This window comes from Protopterus annectens, chromosome 9.part0 (assembly GCF_019279795.1).
Source record: "Protopterus annectens isolate FY-2018-M chromosome 9.part0, PAN1.0, whole genome shotgun sequence".
Classification (NCBI taxonomy): Eukaryota; Metazoa; Chordata; order Ceratodontiformes; family Protopteridae; genus Protopterus; species Protopterus annectens.
In genome coordinates this window covers 983,868,213-983,886,199 of record NC_056743.1, presented here as the reverse complement: position 1 = coordinate 983,886,199, position 17,987 = coordinate 983,868,213, and the positions used below count along the sequence as shown (strand labels likewise).

Here is a 17,987-nt window from a genome sequence, read left to right as displayed (position 1 = left end):
CTGTAAATCCTTACATCAACTGAACTTGCTTGAGCTACCCAATTACCTCATCTATACTCAACTGATCCAAGCACACAAAAAAGAAGTTATGTCCTTACCATAACGTTCCATGTGGAGTGTTCATCTCGTCTTGGTTATTACACATGGGTTCGGAGCCGATCCTCGGCTCCGTGCCGGCCGACTGCAAGCTCTGCATCGAGAAGAAGCTCGAGGACATCCAATACCCACAATCCCCCTCTGCCTTTACCTCAGATCTAGTTTGCAAGCAAACCAGACATACAGCACGCACACCTGCCAACTATATACATAAAAGTACATATATACAAACATACCAAGAGTATGATAGTAACAGCAATACTGCAACAGCAGAAGGAGAATACTCCAGACCAGGCACCAAATCGAACGTTCTTCCTAAGGGTGGGAAGGGTGGGAGTGTAATAACCAAGGCGAGATGAACACTCCACATGGAACGTTATGGTAAGGACATAACTTCTTTATGTGAGAGTGTTCAATCTCGCCTTTGTTCTTACACATGGGTAGCGTCCCTAGCTCCATGATCCTGAGGAACTCAAGGGAGAACGTTCTTGAGCACAGTGGAACCAAAGGTTGCCCTATCCCTAGAAACCCTGTCCACTTTGTAATGAGAAATAAATGTATGTGGTTTAGCCCAAGTAGCAGCCGCACAAATGATGTCTAAAGGTAAACGAGCTGCATGAGCCAAAGATGTAGAAATTGATCTGGTAGAATGTCCTCTGGGTTTTGCTGATAATGTTTGATCAGAATTCTCATAAACATAAATGATACAATCAGTTAGCCACTTGAAAGAGTTCGTTTAAGTAACTGCAAGACCCTTTCTGCTGTCAGCAAAAGCTATAAATAGCTGATCAGATTTCCTGTGATCTTTTGTTCTATCCAAATAAAATCTGAGTTGTCTATGGACGTCCAGTTTGTGCAACATATACTCTAATTTATTAGAGTGGTCTTTAAAGAAGGTGGGTAATTCAATGGACTGGTTAATATTACTAGTAGAACAAACTTTGGGAAGAAAGGATGGATTAGTGCGTAGGGATACTCTGTCAGAATGAAAAATTAAATAGGGATGTTTGACTGAAAGGGCCTGTAGCTCAGACACCCGTCTAGCCGATGTAATAGCCACCAGAAATAATGTTTTCCATGACAAAAATTTCAAAGTGCAACTTGAAGCTGGTTCAAAGGGTGGTAACATCAATTTAGAGAGCAATAAATTTAAATTCCATGGTGATGTCGGACTTCTGACTGGTGGTCTGATATGAAAAGAACCTTTTAAAAAGGCTTTACAGAGTCTGTGAGCCATAATAGGTGCACCACTTTCTTCTATATGATAGCTAGAAATGGCAGCCAACTGTACTCTTAAGGTAGCCGGAGAAGCTCCTTCCTGAAATAAATTTTTAGAAATTCTAAGACCTTATTCAACGGAGCTGTAACAGGGTCCAACTGATGTGACTCCGCCCAGATGACAAAACGTTTCCATTTACTAGTATAAGTCTTTACAGTGGAAACTTTATGAGAAGCTACCAAAATATCTTGAACCGCCGATGTAAGGGGGATTGACCTGGCTAAAAAGGGAAGCGGAGCAGCCAAGCTGCTAGATGGAGAGATTCCAGGGATGGGTGAGGAACTCCTGACGAGTGAGTCAGTAGATCTGGCTCTGGGTCCAGCATCCAAGGTCCCGAATGCGTGACGCAAGAGAAAGGGGAACCAAATTTGACGAGGCCAGAACGGAGCAATGAGAATTATAGTCCTCTGAAGGTTGTTTGCTTTCTGCAGAAACTTTGCAATCAGGGGAAATGGAGGAAAAGCATATAGGAGACCCGGGGGCCAATCGTGCACCAGCACGTCCCTTGGGACTTCCCCTGGAGGGTAATAGGGCAAAGTAGCTCCTGCATTTGGCGTTCATTGGAGACGCAAACAGATCGCAGGTAGGCTGGCCCCATTTGCGAAAAACCTTTTCCGCAACTGACTGTTTGAGGGACCACTCGTGAGGCAATAGTATTGCCCTGCTCAGCCTGTCGGCTATGACGTTGGATGACCCCGGGATGTGCGTTGCGATCAGAAAGCGACGGGTGGACTCTGCCCATTGCCAAATTCTCATGGCCTCTCTGCATAGTTGGTAGGACCTGGTTCCCCCTTGCTTGTTTATGTACCAGACTACGGACATGTTGTCTGTCTGAACTGCAATGGTCCCTGGAGGAAGAAGGGGAGCAAAGTGTTGCAACGCCAAAAACACTGCCCTCAACTCCAGAACATTGATGTGCAGATTGTACTCCAGATTGGTCCATTCGCCTTGGACTGTCTGTCCCTGAAAGATGCCCCCCCACCCTATCAGGGAAGCGTCCGTGGTTATCATTGCTGACGGTGTGGGTAGCACAAATGGTCTTCCGCTGGATAGGTTGCAAGTCTGTAACCACCACATTAGGTGTGATTTGCATGTTTTCGTTATCAATATTTCGTGAGTCAGTGGAAGTTGTTGGAATGACCATTGTGCAAATAGAAGCCATTGTAGCACTCTCATGTGCAGTCTTCCCAATGGTATTGCTATGAGAGAAGCTGCCATGAGACCCAGAACTTTCAGAACAATTTTTGCTGGGGATTTCCTGGACGACAGCAGAAGGGAAATGTTGGATTGAAGTGCTACTATTCTTTCTGTCGGAAGTTTTAGAACTAACTGACGAGTATCTAATTCCGCTCCTATGAATAAGATATGCTGTGATGGCTGTAGCAAAGATTTCTCGAAATTTACTGAAATGTCAAGATGTGTGCAAAGTTGTAGGAGTAATCCCTGGCATGTATCAGTTGACGCCTGGTGGTGGCAGACAGGAGCCAGTCGTCCAGATACGGAAACACCTGGAATCCTAGGCGCCTCAGATGAGACGCTACCACTGCCATGCATTTGGTGAAGACCCTCGGGGCTGTGGTCAGACCAAAGGGCAGGGCTCGAAACTGATAGTGACTGGCTCCCAGCCGGAAGCGCAAGTGATCTCTGGACGCCCTGGCCATTTTGATGTGGTAGTATGCGTCCTTCAGATCTATTGAGCACATCCAGTCGTCCTTCCGTAAGAATGGAAGGATCGATTGAAGCGTGACCATTCGGAACTTTTCCTTCTTGACAAAGGTGTTGAGATGACTTAGGTCCAGAATTGGCCTCCAGTCCCCTGTTTTCTTTGGAACTAAAAAGAACCTTGAGTAAGTTCCAAATCCTATTTGGTCCGCTGGGACTGGTTGGATGACTCTTTTTCTTAGCAGCTTTGAAATTTCCGTAGCTGCTGGGTCTCGCAGATGGGGTGGTACATCTGGGAGTTTTCTCTTTGGAATGGGGTGGATAGAAACGGGATTTTGTAACCTCTGGTAACAATGCTTTTACCCAATTGTCTGAAGAAAGGTTTTGCCAGGCCTGAGGGTATAAAGCTAGCGACCCCGACTGCCTCCAGAGCAGGACAGTCGGGCCTCCTCTCAGGAGTGCTGAAAAGGTTTGCCAGGGAGGTTATCCCTGTCACCTTGGTTTTGGGACCCTCTGCCGCCAGGGCGGCGTCTTCCACCTCTGCCCCCTCTGCCTCTAGAGGGGCATCACCCTGTGTGTTTGGAAAGACCCTTGGGGTTTCGAAACCACATTTTCCCACCACGTTGCCCTTTGGGGTACGGTCTGGAAGGGTGGAAAACGGACTCCGACAGCAGACAGAGTCTTTCCCTCCTGTTCACACCGGGTAAGGGTTTCCTTTACTTTAGGGCCAAAAGTGTGGCTCCATCAAATGGGGCGTTAGTAAAGGAAGACTTGAAGGCTTCCGCAAACGAACATAAGCGCATCCAGGATTGCCTACGAAGAGCAATCGCTGAAGCCGCTGCCCTACTCGATCCTTCGGCTGCATAGGATATCAGCCTCATGGACGAGTTCACAATGGACGTAAGGGTGTTGAGATGCGCTGTAACTTTCTCTGAGACAGCGGCATCTGTAGCACCCTGGAGGGTATCTCCCAACTCTTTGACTAGATCCCTCTGTAAACGTGTAAAATGGGTCAAATAGTTCAGGGAACCGATAGAGAAAGCCGCTGAACTGAAAATGCGCTTCCCGTATCTGTCCATGGTCCTAGAATCTTTGTTAGGCGGATGGACAGATGAGGAAGACTCCGACATCTCCTTTTTCGTGGCGCTGCCACCACCATGGCGTCTACCGAACTCCTTTGGTAAGGTAAGCTTTGTCCTGTGGTGCCGTGATGTACTTATTTGGCTTCCTAGGGACAGGTTCCACCGTGTCAGGAGTCTCCCACGCCCTTCGAGCAATTAAATCCATTAACTCATCAAAGGGCGGAGTGACCCAGGAGGAGGAAGGACGGGCACCAAATGCCTTCAGCAAAACTGACTCATCCTCAGAAGGGGGGAGGGCTTGCCAGTCACCTCTCTGTTTAAGGATCTCCAAGATGTCAGCAAAGAGACATCCTCTGAAGGTGACTTAGGGGACCCTTCTGACTCATCTAAGTCAGTATCAGATGTCAAGGATTCTTGTGGAGAATCCAAGTGTCTCCTCTTACACAGTCTTTTCCTAGGAACTTCTTCGTGGGGAGCATCCGAAGAAGCCTCCGAGGAAGAGGGGGCACCCTCCAGGGGTGGCTGAGACACTGGTGCCCGACGCTTGGACGTGGCCGTGGGTGCAGAGGAGGATAACGGTCCTTGCGGGAGGAGAAGCTGTACCTGCTGATGTGGTTGTCTGAGTAGACAACACCTTCCTCATGAGGTCGAAGGCCCCCGGGTCCCGAGTCGAGGTATCTCCCGGTTCCGAAGAAATGGGAAGAATCCCCGAAACAGGAGCCGAAGGCACCGACCCCGAGGACGGAACCGAATCGATCCGTGCCGAGGCCCCGAGAGGGAGAGTCGGAACCGAAACATCGGTCCGACTCTCGGTCCCAGAACCAAGGACAGATCTTCGGGCCCGAGACTCCGGTACCGGATCGGATGGAGTCGAGGTAAACGGTGCCGACCGAGAAAAGGACGGTTCTGGCACCGAGGGCTCCACAATCATCAGGTCAGCCTCTTCCGGCTCCGAAGACTGAACAGGTCTCGGAGGAGGAACAGATGGAGATAGTGGCAGGCCTTCAAGTTTCGACATCAACTGAGAGGAGACCGAAATAAGCTTGGACAGAGCCGTATGCTCCATAAGTTTCTGCACCACACGGTCCACGTCGGTGTCGGAAAGGGCTCTCGAAGAACGAGTCGAAGGGATCGAAGACGGAGCCGACCTCAATAGAGTCGGTGGAGGGAGCTCCGTCACCGGTTCCAAGACCCGAGGCTCGGAAACTGCCAACAGTTGAACACTCGGCCCCGAAGTCTGTGGAACCGGTGATCCAACTAAACTCGAAGAGCTCGGAGCCGATGTCTTTGGCTCCGACGCCTTCGACCCCTTCGAAGACTTGGATGCCTGGTCTGAAGCATCCAAGGCCTCCTGGAAAGAGGGTTTCAGCAATCCTCTATCCATCAGTTTCCTGCGCCTATCTGTCATGACCCTCCCACTAAAAGAGTGACAAATAGAGCAGTCCTCTTGTAAGTGGAGAGGGCCAAGACAGTAGACACAGGAACTGTGGTTGTCTGTGACCGACATTTTTTGGCCACACTGACAACGCTTGAAGCCAGATTTTAATTTTTCTGACATGACAACAAGAAAGAATGACAGTCCAGTAATTAAAAGTCACTTCCAATGAAAAAAACAGTCAAATCCGGTAATATGTGTCAAATCCTGTAATAAGCAGACTACACAATTCTTAGTCCAAGTTGTTAAAGTAGGGAGGTAGGCCCGAAAAACTCTGTACCCTTTAGTTAAACTAAGTAACTAATCTAAGGAACCGAGATATCAAAGTCCACTCACACACCTACTCTAACTATTCATAGACTATATTGAAGAAAATTTTTGAAAAATTTAAACAGAAAGATAAATTCTTATCTGTAAAAGCCTCGAGCTAGTCCCCAGCGATGCGTATGCAGCAGCGGCAAACTAGATCTGAGGTAAAGGCAGAGGGGGATTGTGGGTATTGGATGTCCTCGAGCTTCTTCTCGATGCAGAGCTTGCAGTCGGCCGGCACGGAGCCGAGGATCGGCTCCGAACCCATGTGTAAGAACAAAGGCGAGATTGAACACTCTCACATCTTATTTTTAGCCCCTCTCTCTGCCCCTCCCTTACCTCTACCTTCCGAATGCATCAACCAAATAGATGTCTAAGATCCAACTTTCAAAATCTTATTGAGCTACATAAACCTATCCGTCCACCAGGCAATCATCTCTTATCCTTCTCCATAGCACGTCACTGGAACTCACTTCCACCACTCATCCGTACCACTAGCAAACCCTCTGCTTTTAAAACTTTACTCCACTCCCATGTAAACTCACAGTGGGAATGTTCCTGCTCCCATCCTACATAGCTTTCCCAACCACAGTTACTCTCCACAAGCTAATATGTCTGTTAAAGAGCCACCTACTGTCTGATAACAACTAACATTAACTGTTGGAATAGTCACATTTTATAAGAAAAGTAATTTGTATTGTTATTGCACCCTGTTACTCTGTAACTTCTTGCATTTCTATGTATATTATATTTGTCTTATTACTATGTCTATTTTGTACTTCTCTGGAGCTTTTCTCCCCAGGACTCCATTGAAAATGGGCTTCTTGTAGCCCAGTGGACCATCCTGGCAAACAAACTGAAAATAAATAAATAAAAATAAATAGAAATTCAAAATCTAGATGAGCTAAAGAGGGAGAGTGGTGAATTTGGGGATTGAGAGGAGCTTGTGCTTTGTGGAGGAGCTCCATTTGCTGCGTTAGCCTGACAATGTCCAGTCCCATCCTTGAAGAGGACTGACATGGATAATCAAGATCCAGTATTATGGTAAGTACAATAGCCATTGTTTTTAGTAGTTTTGAGCTTCATCATCTACTTAGTAACTGCATTACTTAGTATGTAAAGGGACATATGCCGTGTTTCAAAACACTGAGGTGTCTTAAGTTAATAAATGTTATGATGGCTATTTTGATGACGTGTTTTCCAGAGAGACAGGTTGAAATACTACTGCATTATCTTATTTAATGTCCCTGAAACCTACATGTAGGTAGTTGTAGTCACGGACACAAGTTGTTTACATAATCATTGTTAATTTGATTTAATGCATCATCTGTAACAGGTTCATTCTTGTTGTTATTGTTTTAGACCTGTACTAAGACAGACACTCCAGTTTGGGAAGAGGCCTTTTCTTTCCTTGTCAAGGACCCATATGTTCAAGTTCTGGACATACAGGTAAGCCTCAAGAACCTGTAGGCAGATTTGTATTTGATTTGCATTATGTCCTGTCTATGTTGACAGTTCAGTATTGCTTTTTCAACTCTTTTTGCAGGTCAAAGATGATGGCAAAGAAAAACTGGGATCACTTAGTCTTCCTCTATCCCATCTGCTCCAGGCTGACTTGCTGACCGTTGATCACTGGTTCCCACTTGCAAATTCTGGTACAGATAGTGAAATCCTGCTTAGGGTTCAGCTAGGAGTAAGTTGCCTGTTTATGACTTGTAAGCTAAACTTTCATCCTATGATAAACCTGACCATGTAATATTACAAAATTAGAGGTCCATTGCGTAGCCTGCATTCCAGAAAGGAAGAAATAAGTAATGGGCAGTGGACATGAGCTCATATTAAAGCAGAATGTAAATATGTCTATGTGTTTTTCATTTTGCATTTTTTAAAGAGCAGCACTTTTGTAAATGAATGTCTCCTAATGTCTTCTGCGTTCATATTTCTATGGTGGAGAGAGCTGAGACATATTACCAGATCCTAGTGAAAGGGGTCCAGACCACATCTGATACCCACTACTAGTTGCCCTGCACCTTTTTGTGTTTGTGCACTGCTCCCTGTGCACAGTGCTGAGGATGAAGCTGCCTTCTGTACAGAAGTGCATTATGGATCTGTTCAGCCTGACAGTTGTGTTGGTCTGGGCCAGCCTATCTAGTGGATGCTTTGTCTTGCAATATTCTCATTTTCCCATCACCCTAGCAATGCGCTCTGTAGTAATGCCACAACTAGTACATATTGTCAAGCATATGCCCCGATGTATTCATTCCACCATAGTCTTATGCTGTTAAAGGTCTTGGCTGTAACAACAATGTGAGTGGTGTGGCCCAAACAGGGACACTTTCAGCTGCTTGAGTTTATTTCTTACTTCTTGTCACTGGTAAGATAGTCAGATGTCTTGTCTCCTGTCAGTGAACAACTAGGATAGTAATACTTTGGTAGGGGGCATTTGCAAGATTGTAGCTGTGTCGTGCATGGACTTAACAAATTATTTCTTTCTTCCACCAACAATGTCTATGTGTATGTCTGCATTTTTAAAGGGATCAGGTAGGTTTTTATACCTACTGCTCATGGGATTCATGCTGTCTTGCCAAAGGCAGTTTTGGTGAACATAAAAACATAAAAAAATGTTCATTGAAACTGCCTTCAGAGAACATCAGAGGAAAGTTTCTTTTTTAGGAACTCAAGCTTCCCAGCACCCATCCATGTGGAGGGCCACCCCCAAAACTTTTATATATTCCAACTCGAAGATCGCAGAACTGTTGTTGAATGCAGTTTTGGTGAACTTTTGTCATTTTACGTTTGCTGAGTCTACCCTTGGCGACCTGATGTGCTCTCTACTCATGCACTGCAGTACTGATTTTACTGAATTAGTATGCCAGGCATATCTTGGATGTCTCTGTGCTTATGATGTGACTGATAATCTGATGTGTTACTTCTCCTCCTTGTGCTGTGCAACCCTGAGCAGAAGAATCAGTCCCATGTAATTGTTGCTTCCACAGTCACATCCTTCAGGAAGATGTGTTGCTCTGTGCTGTCACTTCTTATGTTGCATAATACAAATGTTCCTTGTAAATCTACTTTGTCCCTTGTTATCATTTCCATGCATTAATCTCCCTCAATTTCATTTTCATTTCACTCACTCACTCTCACTCCCCCCCATCTGTCTTGTTGGAACCCTAGGTAGTCCAGTGATCTGATAATGTTAGTTTTCACTCTTCCTCAACTGATGGGTTCAGACCCGACTCGGTTGCTGTAAAAGCTCGTGGCAACCTTGAACTCTTGAGCTTCTCCCTTACCCAGAATGCACTAACCCTCATTACCTCAGATCTCATTTGCCACCTCTAGGTGAAAGATGTGGTTTCTGTTGTCTCTCGAGCTACTAGGTCAATAAGTGATTTTTTTCATATTCTGTTCTCTAAATTTATCTCCTTTTTAAATCCTTTGTACTAGTATGCTGTTGGTACTATTGTTAATATCTCTCTCTCATTTCTCTTTTTTTCTCTCCTTGGCTTTACTGTAATACTGCAATACATTCGCCTACATTTTACTACCTTCGATGGTAGTTTTTCAACCTCTTTCTATTCCGTTTAAAAAAAAAATTCTGTAATCTTTTGTTTTATATATATATATGTATATGTATATATATATATATATATATATATATATATATATATATATATATATATATATATATATATACACACACACACACACACATATATATATATATATATATATATATATGTGTGTGTGTGTATTGATAGATAGATACACATATATACACATACTAATTGTATTCTCAGTACATTGGTCATTTTGTTGTATCTACTGATTGTGTGCTTATGGCTGAAAAGAAGAAAAGCCCGGCAGGCTTTAAAAAATGTGGAAAGTGTGGTCAGAAGATACATCTTTCTGATTCACACACCCTGTGTGTTTTTTGCTTAGGCTCACTTCACTTACAGAAAAATTGTGCAGCCTGCCATGCTTTCAACCCGAGAGTGCTGGTAGATCATAGGAATAAACTTATTTTAAAGGGTCCCTTGCCTTTTTCCTTTGATGAAGCTATCTCTGGAGTGTCTAAAGAAAAGCTTAAAAAGATATCTTATGCTTCCTCGAGCACCTCTTCTGCATTCTCCAGGTGCTTGGAGAACTTTGTGAAAAGGGCTTCTTCAGATCCTATGGTTTTATTGGATCCATTGAAGAAGAAACCAAAAACTCTCAGATCCATCCCTTTCTTCCAATCCAATAATGTCTAAAAAGCTGTCCTTGAATCCAATGTCTTCTTTTGATCCAAAGTCTCTGAAAAATAAAGATGTGTCGGACCTGAAGATCTCAGATCAAACACTAAAGTCAACTTTGTCTAAATCAGTGGATCCAGTTCCCTGAAGAGTACCTTCCCCTTTTTTGGAGAGACCTAAATCTCCATCTGCTCTATCCTCCCACTCTTCCAAAAGTCTGACCAAAGAGGATGTGGAGAGGCTAATGAGAAAGATCCTCTCAGCGCAGAGCCAACCTACCCCTTTCCTGACTCCTACTCCATCGGGTCAGAAGGCCCATACATCCACAACACCTCCACAGAGTCCTCAGATCCGAGTCATCCAGACCTGTCTGCTTTGGATCCAAGAAACTTTGTATTCTCATATCCAAGACTTGCTCCGAGTTCTTTGGTCCATTCGGATCCATAGAGCTCTCAGAGCTGATACCACCCCTACAAGGAAACTTTATACTAGCAAATGGAAAAGATTTGTGCGCTGGGCACTTCAGAACAATGTGGACTCCTTTTCTGCACCAATTCATACTATCCTAGAGTTCTTGGCATTGCTTTTTAATCAAGGGGCCAGTTCAACAGTAAAGGCTCAATTAGCAGTGATTTCTAATTTCTATATTGGTCTTGATGGCTTTTCACTTGCTTCCCATAAACTTTGTAAAACCTTTCTACTAGGCACACTTCTAAAAGATATTTCTCCTTCGTGGGACTTAACTCACATACTGCAAGCTCTAGTTCTTCCTCCCTTCGAACCTGCACATGATTGCAGTCTCAAATTTCTTTCTGGGAAAACCTTGTTTTTGGTGGCCATTACTTCCACCAGATGAATTTCAGAGATTCAGGCCTGATCTGTGAAGCCTCCATGCCTAGTTTTTCATAAGGGTAGAGTTACATTATGGATGAATGCATCCCTTTTGCCCAAAGTAGCATCAGAGTCCAACATTAACCAAGCTGTTAATCTGCCAGTTTTCTTCCCAGATTATACAAACAAAGGCAAATATTTGTTACATTTACTAGACATTCATGAGCAATTGCATTTCTGTCTACACAGAGCAAAGGACCTCAGAGCTTCAGATCAGTTATTTGTTTCTTTTGCTGAAGGGAGATTGGGCAAGCCTGTGTCTAGAGTTTCCCTTGCCAAATGGCTTACTAACTGCATTTCCTTTATTTACAACAGGTTGAACTTGCCTTTTCCTAAACAACTTCATGCTCACTTAACAAGATTGATAGCAGCTTCCTCAGCTTTTCAAGCAAGAGTCTCCATGGATGACATTTGTACAGCAGCAACTTGGGCTTCCCCTCACACCTTCATCTCTTATTACAAACTGGACTTAGTTTCCAGAGGTAGGGCATCATTTCGCTTAGTGATTCTTAGGTGTATCCTTCCTTGAGGCCACCCTGGGATTTGGGTAGCTGGGGAGTCTGTCCCATCAGTTGAGGACAGAATGAAAATTGACATCATCAGATAAAGAAGTTATGTACTGACCATGAAGTTCCGTCTGTGTTGTTCGTTTTCACACTTCCTCAACTCCCCACCCACTGACCCCCAACCTTAATTTTTTTGGGAAGAGCAAGTGGATACAACAGGTTTTTGAGTCTACTCCTTGCACTGTAAAGCTCCAGATATAGCTTTGTTTACCTTTTCTGCTATATATTCCTTAATGTTCTTTACATAAGAGTAATTGTTATTTTCTGCTGTAGTCTGCAAACAAGATCTGAGGTAATGGGGGTTGGTGCATTCTGGGTAAGGGAGAAGCTCGAGAGTTCAAGGTTGCCATGAGCTTTCACAGCAGCTGAGTCGGATCCAAGGACTTGGAGCCAAACCCATCAGTTGAGGAAGAATGAAAATGGACAGCACAGATGGAATGTAAGTACATAACTTCTTTTTATTTCTATAGTGCTGTACAGTCCTGAATTCTGTGGTACTGAAGAAGTTTTTGACATTCTTTTTCCTTTATTAATTGTAGGTAATGTATAATACAGATCTGACAGAAGAAGTGGTTCAGTTGCATGCTCAAATCTGCAGATAGCCATTCATACCTCTGCTGGAACTTGCCAGATGGCAGCACTACCTGTACCCAGTTCGCTCATTATGTTCCACAGGGTGAGAACTAGGTATCACTAAGCTAAGCCAGGCAAGAGCTCTACAGCCCATTTATTGTTGCCCAGAAAACCCTATTGGCCTATTCTTTCCCCAGAGCTGAAAGCTAGATGGTAAGGAGTGGGCTAACTAGCAATTCTTCTGAAGCAGCCTACCCCTAGAGTTACTTTGCCTAGCTGACTTCTATGAGCGCCACAGTGCTGTCCACCTCAAGGAAGCTTGTATGTGTCTGCACACACAAAACAGAAATACTATTCCCTGGGCTGCTCCTTGGACTGTGCTGCTTGGCAGACACTTGCCACGTGGGTGCAGTACCAATTATTTCTGCTAGGTGTAACCAAGTGGTAAGCTAGAGCCATATTCCTTGCACCACAATAGGCAAGCGTGCAGCAGCCACTCACTGCCATCCTCCCTAACCTGGCCCCTCCAATGCCCATATCTCTAATCAAACTCAGATAATTTGTGTCACAGTCAGGGCTTCATCACTCTGCAACATGGGAGCGGATGTAATTTTTCACTTTCTTATCTAGGTTGCTGAATGTAAACCACTTTCTAAGTGATTCAGTATTGAGACACTTTCTGTGGCATGTCAGTGTTAGACTTCAGTCTTTGTTTTCTGCTGGTTTTGTTTTTGTGACTTCAGCATTTAAATTTATTTTTTCTGCAGGTTTTGGTTCCCCATCAGTTATCTGGTAGAACAGTATCTACAAGCAGCGCTGTGCTTTCTGAGAGTGATGTGACAGCTGGAACTCCCACATTCCCAGATTCTGAGGTCTTCTCACATATTTCTGAAACAGTAGAGAATGTGCATTCCATACCAGTTCCAGCCAGTCCCCCCTCTGCTTCTTCTCGTGATTTGAGACAGCGTCTCTCAACCACAGACAGGTATATTAGGAAGGATTTTATTTAATTGTTAGACTTGTATTTAGGTAACAGAACAATGTGTTTAGCTGCTATGTAATCATAATGGTTGAAAGCTGGACTTCAGGTAATGTAAGCAATAAAATATTTCCATGCTTTTCATAATTCTAAATAAAAGTGCAAGAGTACCGTACTGCATGGGAGGAGAGAATTTGTAAGATTTCTAACATCAGTCAAATAAGTATCATGTCTGCAGCAAGCATTAGATGTTATGGGAAGGATGCTGCTTTATTTGATATTTGTGCTTTCATCCATGTTGTCAGTTCAGTAATTACTGAGCCAAGTAAAATCAATCCTTTGTTTAATGAAAATTCAATAAACTTTCATTTTGTGTAGTCTTTGGGTAGAGGATTGGCATACCTGCCAGTTAACAGCTACTTTGGCATAGAGTAGCCTTAACTTATCATTCACATACCAGTTTATGGCATGACTTAAGTCTAACTAAATGATTGTAATGCAGGGCTTATTACCCCCTTTACCAAAATGGTGAAATGAGTCACCATTGTTAAATAAGTGGAGGACAAGTGATTAAAAAGTGACATGTGCCTAACTGAACAGAGGTGGTTAGCTGTTTGGGCTGTTAACTGCCACCAGATGCAAGTCTAGTGGTGCTGCATGATGCATGGCCACCACAAGCAACAGATTCAAGGCAGAGAATCCTGATTTCTAAATGCATGTGTGTGTATTTGTGTGTGTGTGTATGCCACCTGGGTATGCTCTACATTTGGGAATAATACCAGTAAAATTCTGTCACCTTTATAAGTACCTTAGGAGCAATTTATTGTTGACACTCACTGGGACATAGTTGTGATGTTGGGCCTTCTTTAGGAATCGTAATAGAAGATAAGTGAGAAACCGTGGACAGAGCTGGCTGCACTGTAGATTTTACTGAAGCACACTCACGTTTAAGATTAAAAATTGAAAATATGCATTGTTTCAATAAAGAGAAAAACAATAAAGGATATATTTCAAGATATGAAAGAACGTGATGGCTTATGTTATTTTGTCACTCATTACAGAAAATAATCTTTCTTCATTGGCTTTATTTTTCAGTAAGTCTGAGTTGCTCGACTCTCCATTTGGTCAGATACGGTTGACAATTTACTATAATTCTGAAGTCGGAAAGCTATTTGTCGTTGTGCATGCCTGCAGGTAGGTAGCAATTAATGTGAGTGCTTAAACTGAATATGTATGTAGTGCTTTTTGGGTACCTGAGTAAAGTAGAAGCCTGTTTTCATAATGTATTGATGGTTTACATATTCATGTATTAGGAGGTCATCCTTAAAAGATGAGTTGCTATGAAAGCCTTTAAGCAAATTTCCGTTCCCCACCCATTTTGGTAATCATTTGGCCCTGCCTTCAGTGTCAGATTTACTTTCATTTCTGTATTCTGAAAGGATTTGGTCTACTCCTTCACAGTTCTGTGTCTTGTGGTTTGTTTAGCTGTCAGATATTTTCTTTATATTTTTAACCATTAAATAATTTAGCATCATTACCATTTAGAAAACATCAAGAACAGCATATGGTATATCAAATTTTGTTTAATGAAAATTAAATTAATTAGAAGGAAAGAAATGTGGAAAATCCATAAATATAGTGGCAAGTATAGAGGTGTCCTGGAACAAGCTCATGGTAACCAGGATGTGATGCAGGAATGGTTAAGGAGAGGTGAGTTAAAACCAAAAGATGAAAGGTTAATAATGGCAGCCTAGAATAGCGTACGTACGCATTGGTTTGCAAAGTCTGTTGAACATGTGGGAGAAACAGACAAATGTAGGCTCTAAAAAAACAATTGGAAACAGTCGCACATCTTGTAGCTGGTTGTGATACACTCATGGCAGAGGGTCTGTACACTGAAAGGCACAATAATGTGGCAAGACTGTTGCATTGCGGATTGTGCAAACACCATAGTATAGAAATAGCTGAGAAGCACTGGAAACATGAACCACAAAGTATACATCACATGGGATCACCCATTACCAACAATTTAAAAAAATAGATGAGAGAAAACAAGATGTAGTCCATGAAAAAGACAAATGTGTCATTGGTCACTGAAATTGCTATACCTAAGGTGTATAGCATCTCACTTACAAACACAAAGTCATAAAATATGTCAGGATTTGCATGCAGAAATGAGAGCAATGTAGAAGAAAGATACACAGACAGTTCCAACAGTAGTAGGAGCAACGTGTCTAATAGAAAAGAATCTACAGTCATATTTAGAGATGCTACTGATACATGTAACTCCATATGCATTGCAGAAGGAGTTAATTCTGGATACAGTGCGGGGTCTGTATTCAGAGGCTAACATCAAAGATTGAAACAATACTAATTTCATGAACTTTAATTATACCCCAAAATAGGAATGGGGTAAATTTCCATCATGGTATTAGAAACCCAAAAGACTTGGAGAAATTAAAACAAAACAGATCACGTGTTTATATAAAGTTATCACAGATGATTCACCAGTAGTCAAAGACATACTCTTCCAGTGTAGTATTGCCACAGCTGATTAGCTGAACTGGCATTTGACAATGAAATATTGCTGGTTATATTTTTTCTGTGGGGCTTTAATCCCCCACATGCAAGAAACCTCTTGCACCTCAAATTTATTAAGATAACTCGAAATTGCTGTATCTTGATGGAAAGAGAATCATTTTCCTAACAAAGCAGTTTTTTTTTTGGGGGGGGGGGACTGCCAGGCAAAGCAAATTGAAATTTCATTACATCTGGTTATGGTTACTCATGTGAATACTATTGTCACTATTAGCAAGTACAGACTTCCTAAGATGGTCATACATTCAAAAACAGTAAAGGAATTTAGAAATATATGTGACTGTTTGACAGGCATAACATAGGTCTTACAAGGGTTGAAAAAAATGGTTAAAGGAAGATTCCACTTTGAACTCAAATGTGTTTTTTTTTTCTTTGCATCTTTGTAATCTGAACTATATTAATACATCAAAACTATTCTTAAGTGCTTCTTGTGATGCTTTAATGTTTTAGCACAAAATAGCTGTCTTGGAACATACAGTACTCACATAATCTTGTTTTACTGCTTTGTATTCTGGTTCCCTAAATCCATTTCAGATTCTCCTTATACAAGGCATGCTAGACATAAACACAATGTTTTAACTCATCTGTAAGTAGAATGGAAGTAGTGTGAGTTGCAGTTTTTGCAACCTAACATTTCACTTTTTGCCTGAATTGCCATGATTTACATTGCTCTCAGTTTTTCTAACCTTTTCATAACAGCTGTGCATCCTTAAAGTAGTTTAAATGCAGGTTTTGATATGGCAGACAATTTGTAGTCCATCAGATATTCACAATTCTGCAACGACCCCCCCCCCCTATTAATATTCCAAAACGTATAATTCAAGACTTATACTAATGGAAAAAGGTCCGGTTGCCCAGACTTTTTCCATTAGTATGTCTTTTTTTTTTTGTTGGACATTAATGGTAAATGGAAGAGCTCCGTTGCTGTTATCTCGCTGTGTTAAAAGAGTTTAACATAGTGAGATATCTTTAAAAAAAGCAACAGACATTTTTCTTTCTCCTTTGCTTTTTTTTAAAAGCTGTCTCGCAATGTTAAACTCGTTTAACAAAGCGAGACAGCTTTTAAAAAAAAGCAACGGAGAAAGCAAAATCTCTGTTGCTTTTTTTAAGCTGTCTTGCTATGTTAAACAAGTTTAACATAGCGAGACACGTTTTTAAAAGCAACGGAGATCTTCCTTTCTCCGTTGCTTCCACACACAGTTCTGATGTACTGCGTAACCATACGCATGAGCAGTACATCAAAACTGCTGCAGAATACTGGACAGCTGCAGAAGGGCAGCAAGGAGGCATTATACAATGCCATTATTTAAGAAAAGTAAGTATTTTTTTCTTAAATAATGTCACTGTATAATAGCAACAACCCACTTCTGGGTGTGGGTAATGCTGAATTTACCCACAGTTGTCTTTGTTTGGCCACACGGGCTTCGTCTTCGTGACCAAACCACACCAACCGTGGGTAAATCCAGCATTACCCACACCCAGGCATGGGTTATTGCTTAAATCCACCCCAACTCTTCCAGAGGTGTCAAAGCTGTTATTGTAAACTAGAAACTCTTAACTGCCACCTCAAAGAACTTGTTCTGCTATTCACCAGTGTGTACAGTGGGAAGAAATGTATGTGTTTTTATTATGGCTGTTGGACAAATGTGCTGTAATTGCTTAAATGTATTTTACTTTTACAACCTGTTATTTTTGTCCTTATAATGCAGCAATAGCACAAAGAAGCTACACCCTTCTCTTCTTGAGTTTGTTTTATGAGATTTTTCTGGTTTTTTAACTGAGACGCAGATGTCTTCATGAGTGGCATTTCCCACTTTTGTTGCATTGCTACCCCCATATTGTTATACTGGCACTTCATCAAAACCATAGTCCTTGAGAATTACAAATTAGTAGTTTTTATCTGTGGGGTCTATATCAGAAGATCGAAGTTTCAAAACTCTGAATCTGATATGGTCGACACCATATGACTGAAGTCTTGAAACTTCAAATCTTTTAACGGAGATCTCCATACAGCATGGAAAGGGAAGATTTCCCTTTTCTGCACTGTAGTACGATCTCGGAGTTGGTATATTTAAGTAGCGGGGGTGTGCAACCCCCGATGTGGGGGGTTCAGGGGGGCTTGCCCCCCTGCTTAGAGCATTTAAATGGTTTGTTTTTGTAGATTGTTGTGTTTTATTGTTTCAAGACTTCGATTATATGGTATCGACCATATCAGATTTGAAGTTTTGAAAATTCGACAATGTAATATAGACCCTTATCTGTGCTGAGTTTAAAACTGAAAC

The 17,987-nt window shown here is 42.3% G+C and overlaps 1 protein-coding gene across 1 annotated transcript in view; it reads left to right on the top strand.

Annotated features, from left to right (window-relative positions):
- The window catches only part of ESYT1 (extended synaptotagmin 1), an 869,597-nt gene that overhangs the window by 721,751 nt on the left and 129,859 nt on the right, over positions 1 to 17,987 (top strand). The window contains exons 24-27 of the mRNA XM_044083745.1: positions 7,226 to 7,312; positions 7,410 to 7,556; positions 12,896 to 13,113; positions 14,203 to 14,301. Of these exons, the coding sequence (XP_043939680.1) occupies positions 7,226 to 7,312; positions 7,410 to 7,556; positions 12,896 to 13,113; positions 14,203 to 14,301 (551 nt within the window). The remainder of the gene's footprint in view (positions 1 to 7,225; positions 7,313 to 7,409; positions 7,557 to 12,895; positions 13,114 to 14,202; positions 14,302 to 17,987) is intronic.